A 25,842-nucleotide genomic window follows, 5' to 3' on the forward strand; every position below is an offset into this window, starting at 1 on the left:
TGGTGTTTGTCTTTGGTTCTGAAGAGTGGGTGATTGGGATGTAGGGCAGGGAGGAGGAACCACTCTGACCCTCTGCTCCTTTTCCAGGCCTCTCACTTCTTGTGGGCATTCTGGGCTCTCATCCAGAATCAGTTCTCTACCATTGACTTTGACTTTCTCAGGTGAGTGGGCCGGAAACAAAGAGGTGTGGAGGAAGAAAGACAAGAGGGTGAGTAGGAGGGGAAAGTCCCCTGGCCCAGGAGGGGCTGAACCAAATCCATCCAGGAAGAGGTGACCTGATGGGGCACTTGTGTCCCATCCTGACCCAAATCTTTGGCCTTTGTTTCCCAATTTGTAAAATAAGGTTGCCCTCCAGAGCTCTGGGAAAACCTTGGGGGAATGAGCCAATTGAGTTGGAACAATACTGACCTCTAAAATCCCCTGCTCCCCCGCTCCTCTCCAGTATTCTTCCTCAGAACCACCTGAGTCCTGGCAGGGAGTTCCCTGGTCAACCCCCAAGCTAGTGAACAGAATCCTAGCATGGCAGCATTTCAGAATTTGAGGGAGCTTGATCAATTATGAAAGATCCTGGAGAAACTGAGGCCCTGAGAAAAGGGAAGTGACTTATCCAAGATCACACAGTTAGTAAATAGAAGAGTCCAGATTCAAACCCAAATAAGTTGACTTCAGATCCAGTATATTTCCATGTTGTTTCTTACAGAACCTATTCATGGTCCTCTAATTCAATCCCAGAATTTAACCCAGCTATCCTAAAACCCTGGCCATGTGCTTTTCCCATTATATGAATGACAGAGCTTCCTTGCAATGAGACTGTGAACCCTCCCTTACCCCTTGAAACTCTGGAAGGTGTAGAATAGAGGGTAACAATCCCCAAGCTGCCGTTTACCAACTTGGCTAAGCCATGTCGCCAACTCATAGATGTAGAGCTGAAAAAGGGGCAGTAGAAGATGTGAATCCAATCACTCATTTTATGCATTAGAAAGCAGAGTCCGGAGGAGATTGTGACTTACCCAAAGTCACATAAGTGGGAAGAGGAGGTGAGAGAAAATCTGAACCCAGGTTGATCTCTCTGGGCCCCAGTTACCTGATTTGTAAAGTAAGGAAGGATGTGCTGGATGATCCCTAAAGGTCCTTGGCAGATCTGTCATTCCTGGATCTATCTGAAAATTAACTTAAGTACATCCCAATGCTCCCATCAGCCTCCATCCTCCTCCCAGGGGGAAGAATAATTCGAGTTGGGGTTCAGAGGCGGGATTTCCTTTATTCTCTTCCTATATTTCCTCCCAACCCTGCTCATCCTTGGTTTGTGATGGAGGGAAGGAGGAAGAGGAAGAGAAAATGCTGCCAGAACCCAGAGTATGGGTAGGCAGGCTAGAAAGCCCCCAAGGGAACAGTACTCTACAGAGGTTAGGGGAAAAGTGGAACCCCTTTTAAGAGAACTTCTTTTATGTATACATGCATACATACATACATACATACTGTGGGTATGTACATATATATCTGCCCACATGTATACACATGGATGTATATATAAACATGCGTGCATGTTGTATACACATGTGTAGATCACATGTATGTGTGCATATGTGTGTGCATCTGTCTCAAGTGGTACAATGGATAGAGCATCAGACCTAGAGTCAGGAAAACTCATCTTCCTGAGTTCAAATCTGGCCTCAGACACTTACTAGCTGTGTGACCTTGGGCACGCCTCAGTTTCCTCATCTGTCAAATGAGCCGGAGAAGGAAATGGCAAACCACTTGCCATCTTTGACAAGAAAATCCAAAATGGAGTCATGAAGAATCAGCCATTAATGAAAAATGACAAAACAAAATAGATAATTTATGTGTAGCTATATGTCACCCTATCTATATGTCTTACAGTTTTAATGCTTAATAATTCTGCTCTGGGTGTCCCATAGATGTATGTTCCTCATATAAGTCAATCTGGATGTGTCAATTGTGTGCGCGTGTGTGTGTGTGTGTGTGTGTGTGTGTGTGTGTGTGGCAGCTCACACAAGGGGGTGCCATTTTCAAATCTTGATCAGTCTCCTATCTGGCCCCATACCTTCCACTTCCATACAGTTCATGGTTGGAAGGATCTGCCTCTCTCATCTTTGTAGATAAGAGAGCTCAGGCCTCTGAGAGAACAAGTGACTTGCCTAGGGTCCTACAAGAAGCCAGGATCAGAGGCAGAATTTGAACCCAGGGCCTCTTACCCTAACCCCAGAGCTTCTAGGGCTTCCAGGAACTTCTCTGAAAGGGGCATCAACAAGGATTAGACTGGTAGCTCCAGTGAGATGTGTTTTTATTACTGTTGGAAAAACAGACATTGCCCTCCTGACCCACACCTGCTGGGCTTACTTACTCCATGAACCTAGGGAGAGTGTGTTTGAGGGTTGATAAAATTCTTTCTTCACAATCCCAAGAGGGAGGTCGTGCTTTCATTGTTATATCTGTTTTACAGATGAGGAAACTGAGGATCACATGATATGTGATCAAGTATTTGTATCCCCAAGGACTTATTTAAGTACTCAGGACTTAGGAAAGTGCCTGATTCACAATAAGCATTGAATAAATGCTTTAAGTAGTAAATTTCCGAGTTGGGATTCCAACCCTCCTCCTACTGATCCCAAGTCCAGAGCTCTGTGCTAAACTACCCGACACCTTCCTTTGCAGTGCTGTCATAGATTGGAGCTGGCGATTCTAAAACGATGCTGTTTTAATCAAACCTCTGATAATGGAGGAATGTTCATGGTAACACGAGGGCCCAGGATTCCAGGATCCCCTTAACTTCCCTGCTTCCTGTTTCCTGGCAGATATGCGGTGATCAGATTCAACCAGTACTTCAAGGTGAAGCCTCAGGTGTTGGCCTTGGAGATGCCAAAGTGACCGGCCTCCTGCCCTGTCCGCCCAGCCAGACCTGCTCTCCTCAGGGCCCCTGCTTGGCTCTGGGGCCCATGTTGAAAGGGCCAGAGCAAGAGAGGGATGCAGGTGGGGTCTCTCCGGTGGGGCAGTGGAGAAGCCCATGCCCTGTGCCGCCGTGGGCCCCAAATTAAAGCCGCCGTAGACCTCGCTCCCCCCTGTCTGGCTTCAGCCTCTGGGGCTGATGGGACCAGCTCAGGGTACCCTTCCCCTTCACCCTCCCTTTCCCAAACTTTGGTGGGGGGGAGGGGAGTGCCTGTAGAGTACCAGGGATGACCAACTTTCTAGGACAGGGACCAAGACAACCAATGGGAACCAGTGGGAAGCCCAGGAGCCCTCCAAACCTCACCCTACCCTCATCCCTCTTTGCCCTCAGGGGTGCCTTATTTATGTATTGGACCCTATTCAGCTTGTGTAGAGTGTAGAAAGGACTCCTTTCTACCTCCAATGCCCATAGGTTCTCTAACCCACCCCCCACACCCCTATTTTCCCCAAGCAGAAAGTGATGAACTCCCTTCCCAGCAACTAACCATACCCCAACACACCATGTGTATGGGTGTACATAGCTTGGATGAGGGGATCCCAGGTTAGGAATGTTCCCCGCCATCAGCAGCCTTATTAGATTCCCTGGCACTGCTCCCACCCTTACTTTCTCCAGCTCCCATTACTGGCTCCTAATTTCACCCCACCTCCAACCCAGTTTCACTATTTCCCACTCAGGTCCTGGGGTCTGTGTTCTCTACCCTTTGGCCAGCTCCTGCTGCCTTGAGAAGGCCTAGTGACTAGAGTGATGTCACCACACATGGGAATGCCTGGGGGAGTTTTCGGGTGCTCTTAGCCAAAGCCTAGGTCAGTGTGTCTCGCTGACCTTGATTCTCCCACCCACAGCCATTTCCCCCTCCCCAAGATGCCTACCTAACCTTGTATTTCTCTCAAATACACTGGACCTGAAGGTCAGTCCTGGGCAGCAAGGAGAGATAGGATCTGTCCTAAGAAGCAGAGGCCCCAGGAGAGCCAGGGAATAGGTGGGGCCCCTGGTTAGGACCTGGCCTGGACAGAGGTAGGGGATGTCCTGACCTTCTGAGTTCCTTTGCCAACCACTCACCCTTAGCAATGAAATCTCTCCCCAGCCCCCTTCCTAATTCCAGGGCTTTTGGGGGAGGGGGGTGCCCTTCTCAGCTCTGGCACATGAAACAAACTTTGAGATTCAAATGATTGTGGGTTTGTTCTCCATTAAAATGGCCACTTCTGGTTTCTGGTGCTGCTCACTCTCGGTCTGAGGTCATTCTGTTGGCATGGGTAGTTTGGGTCAAAGAGGGGTCATCAATCATGGCTCTTGAGTTGTGGGGCTGCCAACTCAACTCCCCTCCGAGTGGGGAGGAGAACACTGAGGGATACTGTCTGGGGAACAGTGGGTGCTGCTAGAGGTCATGCCTTATCACTTCACCCATCTACTCTGCCCAGTCATCAGAGGCAGAGTCAAGCCAAGCCCTTCTAGGACCAGTCTACCTCAGTGGACGTAAGTAGCTTGCAGAATGGCTTATCCCCCTCTATAGTGCTGAGCCACAGAATGGACCATCTCATTTGGCAAGGCTGGCTGCCATCAATACTTCATGTGGATTTGGTTAGATCTTTAATGGGAGAGGGGGAAGCCAGGCTTGGTGCTAAGATCCAGGCGAATGATTAAAAATCTCAGAGCTTAGAAGGACCGGGAAGATCATTTCTGTCCAGTGGTTCGCAAAGGGTAAAAGAGTGTTCTTGGATTCTCCATAGGTGTGTCAGGAATTGCAGGAACATCTATGAGTCTCCTATAGTGTGCCAATCCCTTTTAGTAAAAACACTTAATGGGTTGTGAACCAGAAAGTGTGAGAGTCATTAGTCTAATTGATAGGTGAGGAGTAACCTCCTCTATGGTATTTCTGGTAAGTGGTCACTCAACTTTTACTCAGAGTTCTTATAAGGGGAAAGCCACAACCTTCTGAGGTGGCCATTTCTCTTGGCTATCCAAGAGTGAGCATTCCAAACTTCTGAGAGTTTGGAGATTTTTTCCTTACACGGAGTAAAACTCTGCCTCTCTATAACTTTCACTGATCATACCCAGTTCTGTCTTCTGAGGCCAAGCAGAAAAACTCTGATCCCTCTGTGATAGAACAGCCTTTCCAGTGAAGATGACCATTGTGTTTTCTAGGTCACAGTCTTTGTTTCTTTTTATGATGCTCATATAGCAGGATTTCAAAGCCTTCAACCACCATTCTTTAACTCCCTTGAGCATTTCAAGTGTCTTTCCTGAAAGGCTGTTGGCCCTTCCACCAGGAAAGAAAGGGGCCTCCCCTACAGCAGCAGAAATTGAGGTGAGACATCTGGTGGCACCTCCAGCCTGGCAGAGGGATGAAGTCAATGTGATGGGCAGTCGGGGATGGTGGTGGTTACTGTCTCCTTTCTTGGAAGTAGTTCAGTTTCTCCTAGTTGTTCTGCCTGGTGACAGGGAGATGGACAGATGACCTCTGGCTCTGGAGTCCGGCCATCACTTTTTCTAGATATTCAGCTCCTCCTCTCCAAGGCCAGGAGGATAAAAGAGCAGTAACTTAGAAGCTAAAGCAAGAGGGCAGGGGGAAGCCTTCTCTTCGGATGGCTCCTTTCCTGCTGAGTCCTCCCCACCCTCCTCCACCGATGCTGCCCTCCTGGCCAAGAGGAGCTGCTTCTAGGACACCAAGAAGGTGCCCGCTCCCCCTTTTCCCCCAGGCAGCAGCAGCCACCTGTCTGCTGGACTCTGATTGTTTGGCTTCCCGTGTAAAAATACCAGGAGCACCATGGCAACTACCAGTGACGTCACCCAGCAGCTGGGGCCTTCTTAAAGGTCACAGTGATTGGGGCACAGCAGGGCTCCAGTTCCCAAAAGGCCACATTTCCTGGTATGAGCCCCAGCATTGAGGTCAAATAGATGCTTGTAGGGTCCATGGGGGATTGAGAAGAGCACCAAGGTGGTGCCAGAAACACTCCTAATCCCTTATTTAGCCTGGCTGTGCCTTCCCAAGAAGCAGTCAGTCTGATCCAGCAGCCCATTAGCGCAGTGAGCCCTGGCCTGGACATTTCTTTTCTCCAAGGCCTAGAAGCCATGCTGCTCTCTCTGTTCCTGCCCAGAGCTCACCTCCACACCCAGCCTCCTCCTCCTCCCTCCCTCCTTCCAGCAGCTTCTCTTCCTGACTCCCAAGGGACCAATATACATTTCCAAGATCAGAAAACATGAAGCAAGGGTTTGTGGTAGCAGCTAAAGCAAGTTTCCTTGGAATCACCCATCAAAAGCCAAATATCTACCACCCCAGCAATGAAGGAGTTAATCATTTATGTAACCTGATGGACACCATTTCACTCCCTTCTTTGAGAGGGGAAAAAGAAGCATTCCAAGAATCAGCCTAGGAATCAGGCAGGCCTCAGGATGAGAGCACCCATTGGAGATGGAATGGGTCCTACCCACCGAATCTTAGATAGGTCCTATACCCTACCCTTTCCTTCTGTCTTTCTCCTACCCCCACCAGTTTTTTCCTTCCAAATTAACCACATCCAGATATAATAATAGCTAGCATTTATACAGCAGCTCTTGAAAACTTGCAAAATACTCTGAAATATGACAACCCCAGGGGAGGTAGAAGCTATTATGCCCATTTTACGGCTGATGAAACTGAGGCAGTGAGCAGTTAAATGACTTCTTAGATCCCACAATGTCTCTGGCTGGATTTGAACTTAGGTCTTCCTGGCCAGGTCATGAGTTCTATCCAACATACCACTTAGTTGGTTCTGGCTTCACTCAGCTGGCCAGGTCCAGACTCTAGTTACAGCTTAAATATAGGAGGAACCCAAAGAGAAGGAAATGAGTTAGCCATTGCTACTCTCTCTGGCTGGGATCCATGACTGAATTCCTGGAGATTTCTCAACTCCCACCTCCCTCCATTTAGGGAGCCCATGGGGGTAAGGAAATGGGGTGTGGGCAGCGGTGAAGGGCTCTACCCTGTAGTAATTGTACTGAAGCATTTAGGGTCATTGTTTTCATGAGGGCACACCTGGGACTGAGCTAAAAGCTCTGTCCTCCCACGAGTTTCGAATTTTAATAGGATTCAGTCCAAATAGTTATGGTCCCATTTGTACAACATTCCTACCTAAGGCTGTGGTGGGGTCAAGGTGAATCATTCCCCAGCAGGCCTCTGGCAACTCACTCCCTTAACAAGGAGAGGCCAAAACAAGGGCACAAGTCCAGGTAAGCCTTGGCTAACGAGCCTTGCCATACCCAGATCCCTCCATCTTACCCTGTAGGGGACAATGTCTTCTTACCTAGAATCCGTTTCCACATCTCTAAGGCAGAGTGAGGGTGTGTAAAGAACATGGGGCCCGAGTAGTTAGAGAAAGGTGAGGAGTATATATGAATCAGGACTGCTTACCCCAAGGCCTCCAGGCCCTTCTAAAGGAATGAGCAGTGACCCCAGGCAAGTCTGGCTTAGCACAGGGGCCCGAGTCAATTTGGGAGGCTGGGCCCCTGGTGACAGTGATCATCTGGAAACAGAGGAGGCAGAATGTAAAGCAGCTACCTGCTCTGGGTCAGAGACCAGAGAACCAGCAACCAGCTTCATGGGGGATGGATGGATGGAATCAGATCCAAGCAGCAGTTTCCCATTAGGGCACCAGAGGGCAGAAATCGCAGCTGTCGGTTCTCTTTTGATTTCCTTGGTGAAGAAGGCCGACTTCACCCTTCTGTGCTGCCCAGGCTCAGGGCCACCCAGGGCCACAAGTCAAGCAGGGAACCAAAGGAGGGGCATTAAAAGACAGACTCTGGCCATCCCCTCGCCTCCACCAGGCAACCACAGTTTGCAAAGGTGGTCAAGACCCTGGAGAACATCCAGGCCAACCCCATCATTTTAGAAAAACTGCCTCAGAGAGAAGAGCAGACTGCCCACGATCACACAGTGGGTGGTAGAGCTGGGACTCAGACCCAGGCTTCTCACTTTCCCCAACCACACCCCCCCTCCAACTCCTTAACGCAGCAACCAACTTCTTAGTGATATAATTTTAGAACCTAGAAGGGAATTTATAGGTCATCTAGTCTAGCCTCCCACCTAGAGTAGGCTCCTGCCCTTTATTTTCCTGGCAGATGTAGTCACTATTGAACACTTTCAGTGGTGGATAGCTCACTCCCTAATGTGACTGAATGTCCCACTGTTGGGACAGCTGTTAGGAACTATTCCTTATATTGAACTGAAACCCTATCTCCCTTTAACTTCCACTACTCTGGTCCTGGTTCCTTCTGAAATCCCTCTCCTTCCGGTTTGGAGTAGCCAGGCAGCACGTTGGAAAAAGCGCCAAACTTGGAGTCAGGGGGACCCGTTCAAATCCAGCCTCAGACACTTCCTAGCTGTGTGACCTGGGCGAGTCACTTAATCCTGTTTGACTCAGTTTCTCTATCTGTAAAAAAGAGCTAGAGAAGGAAGTGACAAACCACTCTAGTATCTCTAAGGAAACCGCAAATGGGGTCCTGGAGAGGGTCATGACTGAAATGATTTAACCACAAACAACTCATGCTGTCCAAGTCTCCTCTTTCACAAGCAAAACATCCCTAGTTTTTCCAAACATTTCTTATTATAACACGACTCCTAGATGTTTGCACCTAGCCCTGGATGTGCTGGTTCATCAATGTTTCTCTTCAAATATGGTGCTCAGAATGGAATAAAAACTTCCAGCTGTGGAGAAGACAATAAGATGATTACTTCCCCAGTTCTGGACTTGTTCTTTCTTAACGAAGCCAAGATCACATTCGTTTTTCTGGCTGCCACATCCTAATTTTGGCTCTTATTCAGTTTGTTATCAATTAATTCCCTAGGTCTTTTTTATACCATTATGCCAATTATACCCCACCATATATTTGTATTTTTTTTTTTAAACCAGAGTGCCCTCATCATGTTGTAGGGTAAAGCACAATGGCCCTGGAATCATTGGTTCATAGATTAAGAATTAGAACCACTCAATCCAATCCCCTGATCACTTGATAGGTAAGGAAACTGAGAGACACATAACTAGGAAGTGGGTGAGGTAAAGATTTGAACTTGGGTCTTGTCAATTCCAAGTCCAGCACCCTGTCCAATAGGATTTGGTCTCTCAGGTCTCAAGAGGTTTCAGTTCAAATGCTGCTTATGTGACTATGGGGAAGTCTTTACTTTCTCTGAGCCTTATAAAATGAGTGATAGTGCTTATATTACCTACCTAACCCAGTTGATGGGAGGAAAGTGCTTTGTAAACTTTCAGATGCTGTAGAAATATGAATGATCCCAGTTAAATTTAATTTTGTTTCATCTTATTCTTCTAGGCTATCAATATCTTTAAAAAAAAAGAAACCTGATTCTGCCATACAATATATTAGTAATCCTTCCCACTTCAGGTCATCTGAAAATTTGATAAATATGCCATATATGCTTTCATCTAACTTAGTGATGATAATTTGGAACCAGAAGCCTGGAGTATAAAGCATTATGGCACACCACTAGAGACATCCCTCCAGGTTGACATTGATCTATTAATCCATGATTTGCGTTTGTTCAACCGGCTATTATAAATCATCTGATCCATCCAACACCCTCCCACACTGTTTTGCCATTTTAACTGCAAGATTTCCATTCCTATCCAATGAACATTAACTCTCATGAGACTCAGTAGGCAAAAATCTTTCAGGTTCATATCAGAATATAAAAATGTTAAGAGCAAAGAAAAACTTTAGAACTCATAGGGTTATCAACTTCACGCTTGAGAAGGATTTTATAGGTAGATGGTTGAATTTAAACTCTTCATTTTACAGATTAGGAAACTGAGACCCAGATAAGTGACTTGACCAAGGTCACACAACTAGGAATAGCAAAGCAGGGAATAAAATCCAGGTCTCCTGAATTTCACTTTTTTTTTTTTTTTTTGGTGAGGCAGTTGGGGCTAGGTGATTTGCCCAGGGTCACACAGCTAGTGTCAAGTGTCTGAGACTGGATTTGAACTCAGGTCTTCCTGACTCCAGGGCTAGTGCTCAATCTACTGTACCACCTAGCTGCCCCCCCCCCCCCCCCCCCAAAAAAAAAGCTCTTTCTGTTTTATATACAATTTGCTCCTGGTCTAAGTCCTCTGGAGGGAACTGGTGGTAGTAGTGATTTGGAAGAATGTTCACCTTTTCTTTGTAGGAACTAGTTTTGTTATGCTAATACTCTGAAGGTTCTTTTGCCAGAGCACTACTAATCTTAAAATTCTGGTTAGCTGTTACCAGGTCACTCATGGTGCCTAGGTTTGGTTTCCCTAAGGATGACCCTCATTTTTCCCATTCCATCTCTGTGCCAGGGCAAGGATCCAAAATGTTCTCTTTTTATTGTGCCAACCAGAAAAAAAATCCCCAGATTGTAAACAGGTCAGGAGAAATATACAGGTTAAGTTGCTCATCATCATCTTATTAACAAAATAAAGCCCTATCTATGTTTACAGTCGTAAAAAAGGAATTACCCTGGAGAGAGATGGGGGCTTAGGAAAGGGGCCAAGGTGGGGGGAATGGGGGTGGATGGGACAAAGGGTAGGCTTGGTTTCCACATCTGTCCCAGTTGGATTGAGTCCCCTCCTCCTGACCCCAGAGCTCTCTCCCTGCCCCCTCAGTTTCCTCTCCAATGGGATGTGATTTTCTTGGGGGTGGAAATAAATAAATAAAATGAGAGACTGATCATGGGCAAAGTCAAGTCCCCCAGCCAAGGGGTGGGGTCAACGGCAAGGGGGTGGAGGGTGAGTGTGGAGAAAGGAATAGGGAAGGATTGTAGCCAAGGGAAAGAAGGGGAGGGAAAACGGCATCATCCCCCCCCCCCCAAATAAACAAACTGACTCACACACATACATACCCTTCCCTTCCCAGGCCAGCAGGGCCAGCCAGTTCTGGAAGCAGTCTTGGCCACCTTGGGCAATCTTTGATGCCCATCATTCCAACCTTGTCCAAACTGACCTTGTCTATCAAGCAGGGCCAGGACCAGATGACCCCAGTAGTCGGTCTCTCCCGGCACCTGCCTTTCTGGTCTCGGCCAGTTTCCTCATATCCCAGCTTCCAAGGCACTGGAGAAGGTCCTATTTCCCTTCCCCCCACTCCCCTGTGGGGAACCGAGGCCTAAGTTGGGCAGCCGAGAGCTAGGGGGCTGGGTAGCCTTGGAGAGGCTGTGTTCTCATGCATCTCAGAGCTAAAAATGGCTCCGTGGGAATTGACTGGCAGTCAGTGAACAGGAGAGGGAGGAGGTCAGGGTGGCTGACATCTCCAAACACCGAGACCCAAAGACACACAGAGATGTCCAGACACAGAGGGCGGCTCTAGAAGGGTTGGGGCATCATGCCAGGGAGGAGCGAATCGATAAGGAAACAGAGACCCAGGACAGAGAGACAGAAACACACAAAAAGAGAGAACCTGAGACCCACAGAGAGCTACAGAAAGGCAGAGTCGAATGATGCTCACTGACAGAGACATCTGGAGTCAGAGAAGGAGAGGCACAGAAATTAACCTCCCCTCAGGAATCCTGAGACACAGGAATCCCCCAGAATGGGGACACACAGGCCACATGTGCACACACACAAACACATACCCCTACACTAACATCCACACAGATACACACATAGGCTGGACACACCAAGACAGAGACAGTCCAGTGGGGAGGAATGAGAGAATGAGAACGTCAAGGGGAAGGGCAGGTGGACCAGAGACACACACATAGCCTTCAGCTCATTCACCAGGCAGACATAGACCCTGGGAAAAGACCTGTGGGGGTAGGGAAAGAAAGTCCTGCAGGACGGTGGCGTAGAACGAATGAGGAGGTATGCTGCCCCAGACACAAGGCATGAATAGAGTAGAAGATGGGAAGCAGATGGATGAAATGGACACGCAAAATATATATCACCCTCCTGGCAGGTCAAGGGAGATGAGAAAAGAGGGTATGGGGGAGGGGGCTGCAGCAACCAGGACCCCAGACAGGGAGGGAGTAGAGGGTGCTAGCCATATAATAGCCTCCTAGGTGTGGATATCAGGGGACTTGTACATTACTTGGTTGGTGATAGGAAACTGGGTCAGACTATGAAGCTCCCCTTTTCTGGAATTCAGGCCACACTAACCCCATTGGCTCTGAAGCCCTCCAAGAGAAGATGCCTACTTCCAGGTCAAACATCCTGGGGTAAGATTCAACCTTTCCAGATCCCATTTCCCCTGCATAGATGTATATACATCTGCACAGCTGTGCCCATCTCCTGGACACATCCCTGTCAAGGTACCTACACAGTCCAAGTCTGCTGGTGGTGCCTGATAGAGTCAGGGGACAAGCCCTGTTTAGCCTCTTCCCCTCCCTTAAAGATATGCCTAGGGGGGAGAAAGATGGCACAACCCCCTGAGCCCAGCTCAGTCTGTAAGCACCACCAGCTCTCCATCGCTCTTCTCCTCAATTTCAGAATCTTCTTCTTCGCTGTACCGGAACATTTCCCCATCGGCTCCGGAGTGTCCATCTTCAGCTCCCTCGTTCTCCTCCTTAAGGCTTCGGGTGTTGACAATGATAGGCATGCTGGGGTCCAGGCTCCGGGGCACATAGTGCTCCAGAAGGGGCTGTGCCAGGGGCATTCCAGGTGCTCTGGGGTACAGGACATCTGGGGAGCTCATCTGCATCTGATTGCCTGGTGGGCTGGGGATCAGGAGGAAGAATGGGGGGTGTTAGTACTGCTCCCCCAAACTGCACAGGTACACCCTCATCTCCCCACCCTCAATCCTACAGTCTCTCCTGGATGCTATAGAGCTAGGAGAAGCAAAAAGATTGGGGAGATGTTATCCTTCCAATTCCATGGTACTCAATGAGGTAGGGAGATGGGATGTAAAACAAGGGCATCCATGTGAATGTGCATATCATCACTTGTCCCTCCATCCCCCACCCCCAATTACACATACACTCCCATAAGACCAGAAATCTAGCTTGCAAAGGGTCAGAGGTTATCTAACTGAGCCCAAGGCAGCTAAATCACTTGCCCAGTCATACAGGTAGTAGAGCATTAAAGGCAGGATGAGTCATCTCCTCTTGACTTCAAAAGCTCTGTTCTTTCTATCACACCATGGATTCCTGTATAAGACTCAAGATTCCTAAGCTCATTAGTGCCTGGTCTTCTGAATAGTCAAACCTATGAGCTGTCATACATGAAGAGGATGAGGAGGGCTGGCTACGTAGGTACTCATGTACTTCTATGGAATCACACATTTATGGAGCTACTGCACTTCTACATCATATTTATATTCTCCAAATGATGTGTGTGAATCCATTTTAAAAGTCAATCAGATTTTGGATGTGCCAAAACCATTTCTATGGAAAGGAACCATAACAAGAAACCCTCTGTCAAAGGATTACTGAATAAGGACCACTGTCACCCCCAAGTAACATTGTTTGGTAAATTAATTCTCTCGTATTTGATCCTGCTCCAGTGGATGTGGCCATGCACAAGTCAGTCCTTGTGTGTCTGCCACATGCCTGTACAGTAAAGCACAGTCAGACTGAAAGGAGAATGACACAATCAGGTGATCATGACCCATGCACTGTCATCCATACTCACTCACAGTGACATATGTACAGTCACAGATGAGCAGGGGTCTGCTGGAGTCAGTTCTAACCAGATCTTAACTGTCTAGAGCCAATGGTTAAATTTTCAGCAGGAGTATTTACACCTCAGAAATCAGCAAATTCTCCAAATTAGGGCTCAATTTATTGTTTTGTTGACTATATGTACTTGAAAATAATGGAGAAAATATTGACAGATTAAATTTAAAAATGTCATGCATACTTTTTTTTGGGAGGTGGGGAGGGAACTGCTTGTTAAACATTTATTAGCACCTGTCAGATATAGTCGCATGTAACATGACATGGTGGCAAGAGCTGGAAAGGGCCCTTGAAGATCACCTGATCCAACCTCATCATTTGACTTATTTTTTTGTAAATAGTTTTTTAAATTTTTTTCAATTATGTAAAGATAGTTTTCAACATTTGTTTTTATAAGATCTTGAGTTCCAAAACTTTTCTCCCTCCTTCCTTTCCCCCTCCTTAAGATAGTAAGCAATCTGATATAGGTTATACCTGTGTGATCATGGACACACATTTCCACATTAGTCATGTTGTGAAAGAAGAAACAGAACAAAAGGGGAAAGCCACAAAAAACAAAAAAATGTGAAAATAACATGCTTCAATCTGCTTTCAGACTTCATAGTTCTTTCTCTGGATGTGGACAGCATTTTCTGTCATGAGTCTTTTGGAATTGTCTTGAGAAGAGCTAAGTCAATCATATCAACTCTTTCATTTGAAAATGAGGAAACTGAAACCTAGTTTCCTGCCTCTGGAATAAGAGGACCTGGGCTTGAATCCTCATCCTTCAATTTATAAACTGTGTGATTCTGGGCAAGTTATTCCTCTCTCTGGGCCTCAATTTACCCAAATGAAAAATTAGGAGAATGGACTAGATATTCCTGGGATTTCTTTTATCTAGGACCCTGATGATGGATGATCCTTTTAGCTTGACGTCAATAGGCCAATGTAGAATTCCCCAATCACCCCTCCCCGTTTATACCCTACATGGTAGACCTGACAATCTTATTCCCCTCTTTCCTAGATCGCCCAGCTGACTAAGGAGGGGAAGGAAGTAGAGGGGAAAGGGGCAAGAGGCTCACGGGATCACATAATTCTGCCTTGCATCCTGGCGCCGGTTCCTCATCAGAGCCTTGTACTCGCCCACTCGTAGTCGCTTGCCCTCCACAATGCATGTACGCTTAGGCCGAGGCTTATATTTATAGTCAGGATACTTCTCCAGGTGCTGGCGGCTCAACCTCGCCTGTTCCTCATAGTACGGCTGCTTCTCCTGATTTGTCATGGACTTCCAGCGGGAGCCTATCATCCAGATCCTTCTATCAGTCCCAGCAGCCCAGTCCAAGCCCAATCCTAACCTCACCCTCCTACCACCCCCCCCCCCCTACTGCAGGTGATATAGAATCTGGTGGGGGGCAGCTAAGTAGGGAAGTGGATAGAGTGGGGGGCCTGGATTCAGGAAGACTCAACTTCCTGAATTCAAATCTGGCCTCAGACATTCACTATCTGTGTGACCCTGGACAAATCACTTAGCCCTGTTTGCCTCAGTTTCCCTATCTATGAAAGAGAGAAGGAAATAGCAAATCACTCTAGTACCTTTGCCAAGAAAACCCCAAATGGAGTCACAGAGAGTTGGACATGACTGGACTTCCACAGTTGTACTGGATTCTCTATGGGATGAAGAGAGATCAGGAGAATGGACTAAATAGATTCTCTGTGCCTGAACAGAGGTAGTAAGAGACTCCCAGCTAGAAGGGCCAGTGCCCTTCACAAACCAGGCTGAAATCTCATCAATAAGGCTGATATATGCAAATGAGCACATATATATGAAGACTGATCTGGGCAGAGGGAGGTCACATCAACCTCAATGTGACCAGCAGCACTATCTCATAGGATACTCAGAGTTCCCTTCCATGAATGCTAATGGCAGTTAAAATTCAGGTAGGTGCTATATTATCCTCATTTTACAGATAAGGAAAGTGAGGCTTGAGTGAAGTGAAGTGATTTGCCCAAGGTCCCACTGTTGAGTGAGGTCTAAGGCTGGATTTGAACACAGCACTTTCTGAGTCCAAGTCCAGCGCTCTCTATCCACTGTTCCATCTACGTCTGCTTCATTTGGGCATCTTTCCTAGATGTGAATATCTCATACACTCTGCCAGATTCCACCAGAGTCAATGGATCTCCTTTGGAAGTGAGATACTGTGAAATCAGGCACCCAAATTTGGTGCATCTGGCTAACAAAATAACTAATAGGAAGAGGAACCAGACGGGAAACAAAAGGAAGCCTGTGCCCCCACCAGGCACTCCACATCCTCATGCCATGGGGTTGCTCACCAAGAATCTTGCTGATACTGGAGTTATGCATGTCAGGACAGGCCTGCAGGATCTTTCGCCGTTCATCCTTGGCCCACACCATGAAGGCATTCATGGGTCTTTTAATGTGATTGTTGTTCCGGGACTCAGGGAAGTGTCTTGAGCCTAGTATGGGGTGGGGGTGGGGTGGGGTGCAGTCGAAACAAGAGTCAGTCTACCTTGGTATACTCTTGAGGGGGGAGGGGAATGGAAATGGGCTGCCTGAAGACAAAGTAGTTTCCCTGTCACTAGAGGACTGAGTGGAGGTTAGAGATGACCAGTCAGAGATATTAGAGAGGGAATATTTCCATCCAAGAAGGCTTGTTCCACCTCCCAAAGTGGACATTTCTAAGGGGCCCCTTGCCTCTTCCTTTTAACTAAGTAATTTAACATCACCTCCCTTATCTCCCCCAAGTCTGGCCATGGGTAAGATCAACAGGGACTCAAAAGACTTGAGATTTTTGTCTTTAAGAACCCCAAGCATGGCAACATGGTGAGGGTGAAAAGGAAGAAACACAATGAATGAAAAATGATGGAGAGGGGGAGGACACACACAAACATACACACACACACACACACACACACACACACACATAGATGTTGTTAAGATCTACAGACATCAGAGATGGAGGAGAGAACACTGAGATGACAGAAAAGGAAAGAAACAAAGAAATTGCCAGCAGATGGACAGAGGCAACAGAGATACAGAGGTGGTACCAATCCCAGACCCACCCTCTGCTACCTTTACATCTCAGGCCTCATCTGGGGGGACTCCACCAGGAAATGACTAGGGATGAGAACTCCCTGATCCCCTGGTACCCTGGGGGACCATACCATCCATGTCACAGCTCAGCATGGTCTCTTCTAGCTGGTGCCCACAGCTCTCCTCCAGTCGATCCTTGGCTGGGGATGATTCCAGGTTGATGAGGTCCTATGGATCCAGAAAGGTTATAGTGGGAGCATTGCCCATTGATTCAGCAACCTGCCACTACTTTCAACCCTTAAGATCCTGTCCCATTCCCTGCCAGAACTTTTACCTTCTTCTCCTGACATCTTCCCAGGGAGAGACACTAGACCTACAATTTCATCAGTATAGGGAACTCCCAGATCAGAAAACTACCTTGACCATCAACCTCTCAGCAACTAACAGTGTTGAGACTGCCCAAGGCAGAGCAAAGTTACATAAGTTGTCCAAGGTCATCAATAAACATAAGAGGAATAACCTGAACCCAGGTCAGTCTGTTTTTCCTCCTAACTATCCTTTACTCTTCAAATTAAAATAGCTGATTCCTGTGCTCTTCTGTGTGCCTGGGGGCCAGAAACCCTTACCTTCCTGTAAGAGGCATTAGGAGAGCTCTCGATGGGTCCACTGTGGCCATGCAGCAGCTGCCGGGCATCCTGGATTGCTTTGGTGATGGCATCACCCTCGCCCAGAAAGCCTTCAGTGGGGGAGAAGAGAAGGGGAGAAGAGCTGAAATCAGCAAACAGGGAACCTTCCCTCAGAGAAGTAAGTAAGCCTTCTTCTTCAGCCTTGAAAACCACATTCTCCTCTCCACAGCCTTGGAAATTCTCCCTTGCCAGAATATAGGGACATCTGGGACTCTCCCAGCATGGGGAAGTGGCATCCTACAGAGAGGGTGGTCTTCATGACATGGAGACTCAGGGAATGTCAAGTCAATTTTGCAGGTGAAAAAATGAAACCCAGAAAAACTAACATGATGTCCAAGATTATCCAATTACTATCACCAATTACTAAATATTATGATAAATATTATTAAATATCTAATAAGAGGGAATGACTTATTATTATTAGGTAATAATAGCTGATATGAGTCCAATAACAGCTAACATTTGTACAGTGCTTATAAGGATTCTAATCACTTTACACATTTTTATTACCATTTGATCCTCATAATAGTTAGCAGAGTTGCAACCAGACTGCAAGTCTACTTCCTGCCAGGCCAGTGTATTTTCTTATGTTATCTTACTTTCAACCCCTGGGGGATGGGAGGGATGAAAAGGTGGCAAGGGTGGGGGGGGGGGGGTGGGGGGGGGGTGGGTGGGGGTGGGTGGTGGTGGTGAATGAAGAGGTAGGGGTGTGAGGCAAAGGGCATACCTAGCGGTAGGCTAGGTGGGCTGGCCTGGAGGTCCCGGGTAGGAGCCCCATGGCTGGTGGGGAGGGGACCACAGGTACTCATCTTCAGGTTGGGGGAGCTGGAGGTGTTGGGCAGCTCCGGACCTTTGGGCTTTGCTGTCAAGTTCAGAGGTTGTGAAGACTCCTAGGGGAAACCGAGACAGAAATAGAGAGGAAGGGGTTGATTGACCCAGAGAAAGACAAAAGTCTGGCTAGGGAGAGACACACTGGGATCAAAAGGACAAACTTAGATGCATAGACAGAGGGCATCGAGTAACACAGAGACAGACATGGATAGCACATGAGAGAGAACATGTATGTGCCTAAGGGCGGAGTTGTTAGAAGAGTGTAGACATAAGGTTAAGGGATTCAAACATAAATGAATGACTATAACCGATTGAATCTTCCCAATTATGTTAATCTTTTCTCTTAGCACTTTACATTACCTCCCACACAGCCACCTTCCCAAAGAGAGAGCAAGGACCCCTGGGAGTAGGAAATGAGTACATGTTTCCATCCCTAGTTCCTTACCAGGGAGCACTAGGAAATGCCTGGAGTCCAGGCCAGCTTTCCTCTCTGGCTATTGCCAATCTTATCTAGGCCCAGGAGTCAAGAAGGGTGGGGAGATGGAGTGGGCAGAGTGAATCTCTCTCCCACCCTGTCACTTCCCCAGTCCCAAGTGGGGGTGTCATAGTACCTGGAGAGGGTGATGAGTAGAAACAGCCCCAGGTCTCTTCACTGCAGGGGTAGGGGGGCTATGCAGCAGCTGCAGCGGGTACTCCACTGTGGAAAAGGCGGCAAGGAGAAAAGTCCTGGATGAGCATAGAACAGCAGAGACCCTGCTTGACGAGGCACATTGGCGGCCAGGACAGATGGACAGATAGTGGGTTGGAGCTCTTGTTTCCAGCTTGGCTTTAGCAGCTGTCCCTCCCAGCATCTGACAAGTCAGCTAGGTCTACCCACTAACTGAATTGCAATTCTGATGGCGAGACACACAGACACCACTCCTACATACCCAGCACAATGTAAAGTGCTAACATATAAGCTCTAGACAACATTCTAAACCCTTCCCAAGCCTATGCATTCATCCAATTCAACAAACATTTCTTGGGTGTACAAGACACTAAAGGGGATGCAGAGAGAAAACATGACATGGTCTCTGCCCTCAGAGAGCTTACTTGGAGAGACAAGACATGTACCTAAGCTACAATATGTGGCGAGGGTCATAAGTGGGGTGAACCAAGGGTTTGTTGAACACAGAGGAATGACAGAGTCAAAAGATCACCTCAAAAGTCCCATCATACTCTAAATCCTACCACTTGACTTCTGGCTGGGAAAATCAGAGAAGGCTGCAAAGATATGACCATTTGAGATGGGTCTCCAAGGGTGTATAGAGTTCTAACAGAAGGAGATGGGGTCAGTGGACATTTCATACAATATGACTAAAGGCAAAGGAACGGGGGTACACAGAGAGGATAGAAGAAAAGTTAAGCATAGCTTTTGGGTGGAAAGAGTATGGAATTTGGAGTCAGAGGACCTGAGTTCAAATGTCTACTCTTAGATAGAACAAGGTACTTTACCACCATTGGGCCCAGATTCTTCCTCTGCAAAACAAGGGACTTGAATAGATGATGTCTGTAAACTCTTTTATTTCTAGAGCCTGAGGACAATGAGGCAAGGATAGTTGGGCCTTGAATTGACCTTGAGTGATAGGTTAAAGAATTTGGGTTTTGAGGGCTGCTAGGTGGCATAGTGGATAGAGCATCAGCCTTGGAGTTAGGAGGACCTGAGTTCCAATGTGGCCTAAGATACTCGACACTTACCAGCTGCATGCAGCTGGGGAGTATCTGAAGCCAGGCTGAACTTCCTGACTTCCGCCTCAGTGATCTGTCCACTGCACCACTTGTTAGAGGCAGTAAGCAAGGGCTGGACCTAATAATTTCATTGTTGGAAATACATCCTCAGAGTGTGCCCCGAAGCCAAACCAAACCAAAAAAGAGTTATCTGAACAACTATTTTTATAGCAGCAATATATGCAATTGTGCAGAATCAAAAACCATGACCAAGCTCTAGAAATAACCCAAATGTCCGACAAGATGGCATTGGTTAAAGAAACTGTGACACATTAATGTAATAGAACAATACAACAAAGGCTGACAAGTAGAGAAGAATACCAAAAAAAATCTGTAAATAACTGCATGAAATAATGCAAAATGAAAAAGCAGGTACCAGTATTCACTCACTACCTACCACAGGAGGATGAGCAAATGAGAATGAATGAACAAAAAGGATCCCAATGTTAAGAGTGAAAGGCCAGTGTCTCGCAATACTTTATACTGGGACTAATTCATTTCAGTGCAAATGGTTGCTAAGCAAGTTTGATTGGCTGTATTTAAATGTCATGTTTAGAACAAAAGTCTTCCAAAAAAAAAAAAAACCCAGAGCCTATCATTCTCTGTAGCTTACTCAAAGTGCCAAGCACAGAGCTAGACAAATGCAAGCTTTCAATTAGTGTCGCTGACCAGCCGACCCACACTCAGGGCCAAAAAGAAATTAGGCAGTGAGCCAACAGGAATTCTAATCAACTCTCCACTGCTCAGCGGCTGGGTCTGCTCTCTCTCCAGTCTGCCTGTCCCTTTCCTCCTTTATCGCCATCAGCTAGTGTGCGATGAGGCTCTTGTACATATATGTGTACCAGTAGGTGGGGGACAGTAGGTGGGCAGATCTGGTGAATTGAATTTGTTACTCTACTTGTGTTCTTTATCTACAAGGGGACAGTTGTGGGGACTGGTATGGCCAGTGAGGGGGGAAATGATGCACTTGGAGATTTTGGAGAGATCAGTCTTTTATTTTTCAGTTGTATCTGAATCCTTGTGACCCCATTTGGGGTTTTCTTGGCAAAGATATTGGAGTGTTGCCATTTTCTTCTCCCTGAGACAAATAGGGTTTCTTAAGTGACTTGTACAGGCTCACACAGCTAGGAAGTGTCTGAGGCTGGATTTGAACTCCAGAAGAGGAGTCCTGACTCCAGGCCAGGAGTTCCACTGCGCCACCTTGCGGCCCAGAAACAGAAGTTCAAATTGTATCATATCCTCAAGTTAGTCTTCATGGCCCCAGGAACCAGAGGAAGAAACAACCTCTTCTTACATTTATAAAGCAATTGATAGCAAGAGACCATAAGTCTATAGATTTAGAGTTAGAAGGGACCTCATGCAGTCCAATATCACCTCATTTTACTGATGAAGCTCAGGTCTGGGGGAAGTTAAGTCACTCGTCTATGGTCACACAGATGGAATTTGAACTCAGGTCCTCGAGCTCCAGAGCTGACCTTCTTTCCACTGTAACATGCTACTTCTAACTGAACTCTTTTCTATTTATTTTCCACAGCATTTTTAGAAAGAGCACTGCAGTTAGAGTCAGAGGACGTGGGAATTTTAATTCCAGGTCTTCTATTTGTCAGCTACATATGCCTTGAGCAAGTCAATTCTTGTCTGAGTCTCTGTTTACTCATCTATAAAATGGGGATAATATCTGATCTAATTAAATTGAAATCATGTAGATATTAATGTAGACTGCTAGCTCCTTCAGAACAGTGATTACATCTTACTATTCTCTAGAGCAGTGCCTTGTATATGGTAAGTGCTCAATAATGTTTGTTGGATGAATGAATGACCTCATTGGGTTCTCTTCATGCACACTGTGAAATATTTATCCTGCCTATGGGACAGATGAGGAAACTGAAACCCCAGGAGACTAAGGAATGTACAGTGTTGCATAAGTTCATGGTGGTACTTGGAATAGGACCAACGTCTCCAGATTTCTAGTGCTGCCCCCAGAAATGCTTTCCTTTTCAGAACCAGCCATGGTTCCGAGACTCCCAACCTTCCCCTTAGGATTCCCCACTTACCTGGTTTACAAGGGATAGGCTGAATAGGTAGTGCCAGCTGGGAGTCAGCAGTGACCGGCATGGGCTGGTGGCTGGGAGGAAACGCAGGGATCATGACATAAGGCATGTTGACCTGCTGAAGGGAGAGAGACCCCCCCATGTGAGCTCCCCAGATGTGACGACTCCAGGTCACACGAAGGAAGCATCTAAACTTATGGAGAGAGGGCAAAGGGTTCAATGCTTTTACTTCTAGCCAGCCAGGGGGACACCTGTGTTTGTTCTTTCTACATGTCTAGAGTTCTATGAGTACCAATTCCTATTAAGGAAATCCGATTATAGAACATATATTTAGAGCTAAGAGGGAACTCAGAGGCCATCTACTCTGTCCCCTCAATTTACAGAAGAGGAACCTGAGGCCTAGAGAGGTGAAATGACTTCTCCAGGGTCAAACAGAAGTGGGATTTGAACCAAGAAACTCTTGACTCTAAATCCATTGCTTTTTCCACCATACCATGGTGCCTTAGGAAGTATTTACCCCCAAACCTCTCCCCAGAGAAAGAGAAAAGAAGTGAAAGATGTTGAAAAAAGAGAATCAGAGGATATTAGATCTAGAAGGGACTTCAGAAACCACCTAATCCCATTGCCTCATCTCACAGAGGAGAAAATGGAGTTTTAAAGGTTAGGTGATTTGCACAAGGTTCCACGCTACTATAGAGCAGAATTCAAATTCTGGCTCAAGGTTGGTTGGTTAGTTGATTTAGGACAAACTTAATTTTTCCATTATACCACATGGGGACACTAGGGACCCTGGTTATTGTCCTGACTGTAGACCTTGCTTACTTCACCAGCCCCATTCCAGTACCATTCCCCCAGAGAATCTCCCTTTCCACCACCTGCAGTGATGAATTGAGTGTGGAGAAGGGAGGTTACTAGCAGAACATCTTGTAGTGGAAGAGTCTCTAAAGACAATTGATTCATTGGATGATAGATTGAGAGCCGGAAAGGACCTTAAAGACCATGGAGTCCAATCCCTTCATTTTACAGATGAGGAAGCCAAGGCTGTGCCCTGATCACCCTGCTAGTGTCAGAGGAAGAATTTGCACCTTGATCTTTCAGACTCCATGCCTCTAAGCCTCCTTCCCCTCCCAACATTCCCATCATCCGTTTCCCCCCATGACCTACCCCCCCCTCTCCCAGCATTCCGACAACCCTGCCTCTCTCTTTACCTGGATCTGTTGCTGGAGGAGGTTGATCTTGTGCTGTTGCTGAATGAGTTGCTGCTGCTGCTTTGCTATCTGGTTACAGGAAGGGGTGGGGAGGACAGAACAGGGCCATGCCCGATTAATCCTTGCATGCCCACAGCCTTTCTCTAAGGAGAACGTCCCAGCCCTACAGAATGGCCATTGGAACCCTATACCCTAGCCCTATCTGTGCTGGGGCAAACCACAGAACCTCCAAGGAAACCTAGTCCCATGTAGGACTCTACAGAGTCAAGGGGAAGGAAATGCAGGCTGTCATTTAGGTTTCCAAATCTACTCTCTTTTTGAATGAATAGAATTCATCCAGAGAAAGTGAAAAAAGGAGGCATGGGGGTGACATGGTCACAAAATATCCCCATTCCAGTCATTCCTTGATCAAAACCCAATTAAGCAATACACTAGACAATGGGTTGCTCGAAGACCTCCAGGGAAGAGGAACTCACTACCTTCCCAGATAGCTCATTCCAATTTTAGAGAGCTTTTTTTTTTTGAGGCAATCAGGGTGAAGTGACTTGCCCAGGGTCACACAGCTAGAACATGTCTAAGACTGAATCTTAACTCAAGTCTTCCTGACTCCATTGTGCCACCTAGTTGTCCTGAGAGCTCTTAATTTTTAAGAAGATTTTTTTTCTTATATCAAGCCTAAATCTTTTTTAATAGCATTTTTCCTAATGACATGTCAAGACAATTTTTAGCATTTATTTTTACAAGATTTTGAATTCCAAATTTTTCTCCCTCCCTCCCCTCCCCTCTTACAAAAATGGTAGTCAATTTGATATAGGTTATAGATGTGCTATCATGTAAAACATATTTCCATATTAGTTCCAGTTGTGAAAGAAGAAACAGATCAAAAGGAAAAAAACAAAATATGAAAAAGAATAAAATAAGTGAAAAAAATATGCTTCAATCTGCATTCAGAGTCCATCAGTTCTTTATCTGGATGTGGACAGCATTTTTCTCTATGAGTCTTTCATAACATTGTGTTGCTAAGAAGAGCTGAAGCATTCATACTTGGTCATCACACAATGTTGCTGATACTATGTACAGTATTTTTCTTGTTCTCATCATTTCACTTTCCATCAGTTCATACAGGTCTTTCCAGGTATTTCTGAAACCTGCCTGTTCATTATTTCTTATTGCACAATGGTGTTCCATTCCATATACCAGAGCTTGTTCAGTCATTCCCCAATTGATGGGCATCCCCTCAATTTCCAATATTTTGTCTCAATGAAAAGGGCTACTATAAATATTTTTGTACACATAGATCTTTTTCCCTTGTTTTTAAATCTCTCTGGGATACAGCCAAATCTTTTCTTTTTGCAACTTCCTTTCATTATACCTAGTTCTGTCCTCTGGGGCCAAGCAGAGTAAGTCTATTCTACATGGCAGCCCTTCAAATACTTGAAGTAATCTCTTCTCAAGAGTAAATTAACATCTCTGATTCCCTTAACAGAGTCTCACAGGACAACGATTTCTAGTCCCTTGACCAAATTGTTCTGCTTTGGACAATTTTAAGTTTATCAACGTCCAGCCTAAAATATGGCAGCAAAAACTGGACATGATACTGCAGATGCAGTCTGACCAAAGCAGCATACAGGAGAACTAATAATGCCCTAGTTCTGGACACAACACTTCTCTTTAGGCTGCCTAAGATTGCATTAGCTTTCTTTGGCTGCCACTTGCCTCAGCTGACTCATGTTCAGCCTATCATTCAGTTACCTCCGCCCTGCTACCTAGCCACGTCTTCTCCATCTTGTATTTGTGAGGTTGATTTTTTAACCCAAGTATAACCCAATTAAATGTCAACTTATTAGATTCATCCCAATATTCTAGCCTGTCTAATTTTTTTGTGTCCTGACTTGGTAATTTACTGTGCTAGCTATCCTTCTCAGCAATATGTCACCTCCAAATTGGATATGTGTACCATCTATGCTTTATTCAAAGCACTGATGAAAATGTTAAATGGTACAGGGCCAAATAGGGACTCCTGAAATCTTTCACTGGCAACCTCATGCCAAGGTGATACCAAACCATTAATGGCTACTTTTTTGGTTCTACCATTCAGCCAGTTCTGAATCTAACTATCCTATCAGCCAGCCCACATCTTGCCATATTTTCCACAAGAAAAGCATGAGACACTTTGTCAAATACATTTTAAAAATCTAGAGAAGGAACCAAGAGTAGGGGAAAGAGCAAAGTGAGTTTCCCTCAACTCAAATTCCTTCAAACAGATCTAGAAAACAAAGCAGATTGAGTTTTGAGGGGAAAATACAAGAAAAAGTCACCGAGTTATTTTTCCAGCCTCATTCAGCACAAGGAGATAACTAGAGAGGTCTGGGGTTAAGGGGAACAAGGTCTGACAAAGGAATGCACTCCCTATAGAGCACTCCAGTGCCCAGGGAGTGGTTGCAAACCAGAGCAAGAGGAGGTAGCAGATTCGTAATGGGATAAAATTTATGCAGTGTGAGAAAAAGTGCTAAGTAGTTCTGGGTCACAGGTCCAGGGCAGACCGAAGAGGGGACTTGCCACCAAGGGTGACTTCCTAGGGTGAGGAGATTTTCCTAGGTTAGGATCAGTTGTAGACCCTAGGCAGTGTATCAAGAGAGGAGCAACTTCAGAAGCAAGCAGCAACAGCATGCCTTGGACACCCAG

General features: G+C 46.3%; 2 protein-coding genes across 13 annotated transcripts in view; one reads left to right on the forward strand and one right to left on the reverse strand.

Annotated features, from left to right (window-relative positions):
- ETNK2 (ethanolamine kinase 2) overlaps positions 1–4,190 on the forward strand; it is a 30,004-nt gene extending 25,814 nt beyond the window's left edge. For both annotated transcript variants that reach the window (XM_072648127.1, XM_072648128.1), the window contains 2 exons: positions 88–161; positions 2,817–4,190. In XM_072648127.1, coding sequence (XP_072504228.1) covers positions 88–161; positions 2,817–2,889 — 147 coding nt within the window. In that variant the 3' untranslated portion in view covers positions 2,890–4,190. The remainder of the gene's footprint in view (positions 1–87; positions 162–2,816) is intronic.
- Positions 4,191–10,281: 6,091 nt separating this feature from the next.
- Positions 10,282–25,842, reverse strand: part of SOX13 (SRY-box transcription factor 13) — a 92,004-nt gene continuing 76,443 nt past the window's right edge. For 9 of the 11 annotated variants that reach the window (XM_072648123.1, XM_072648122.1, XM_072648120.1 and 6 more), the window contains 9 exons: positions 23,158–23,226; positions 21,953–22,067; positions 18,743–18,828; positions 18,028–18,190; positions 17,241–17,350; positions 16,746–16,842; positions 15,894–16,037; positions 14,645–14,861; positions 10,282–12,626 (listed from right to left, as the gene is read on the reverse strand). In XM_072648123.1, the coding sequence (XP_072504224.1) occupies positions 12,350–12,626; positions 14,645–14,861; positions 15,894–16,037; positions 16,746–16,842; positions 17,241–17,350; positions 18,028–18,190; positions 18,743–18,828; positions 21,953–22,067; positions 23,158–23,226 (1,278 nt within the window). In that variant the 3' untranslated portion in view covers positions 10,282–12,349. The remainder of the gene's footprint in view (positions 12,627–14,644; positions 14,862–15,893; positions 16,038–16,745; positions 16,843–17,240; positions 17,351–18,027; positions 18,191–18,742; positions 18,829–21,952; positions 22,068–23,157; positions 23,227–25,842) is intronic. The other 2 variants (XM_072648125.1, XM_072648126.1) reach the window with 1 other exon arrangement.

This window comes from Notamacropus eugenii, chromosome 2 (assembly GCF_028372415.1).
Source record: "Notamacropus eugenii isolate mMacEug1 chromosome 2, mMacEug1.pri_v2, whole genome shotgun sequence".
NCBI lineage: Eukaryota > Metazoa > Chordata > Mammalia > Diprotodontia > Macropodidae > Notamacropus > Notamacropus eugenii.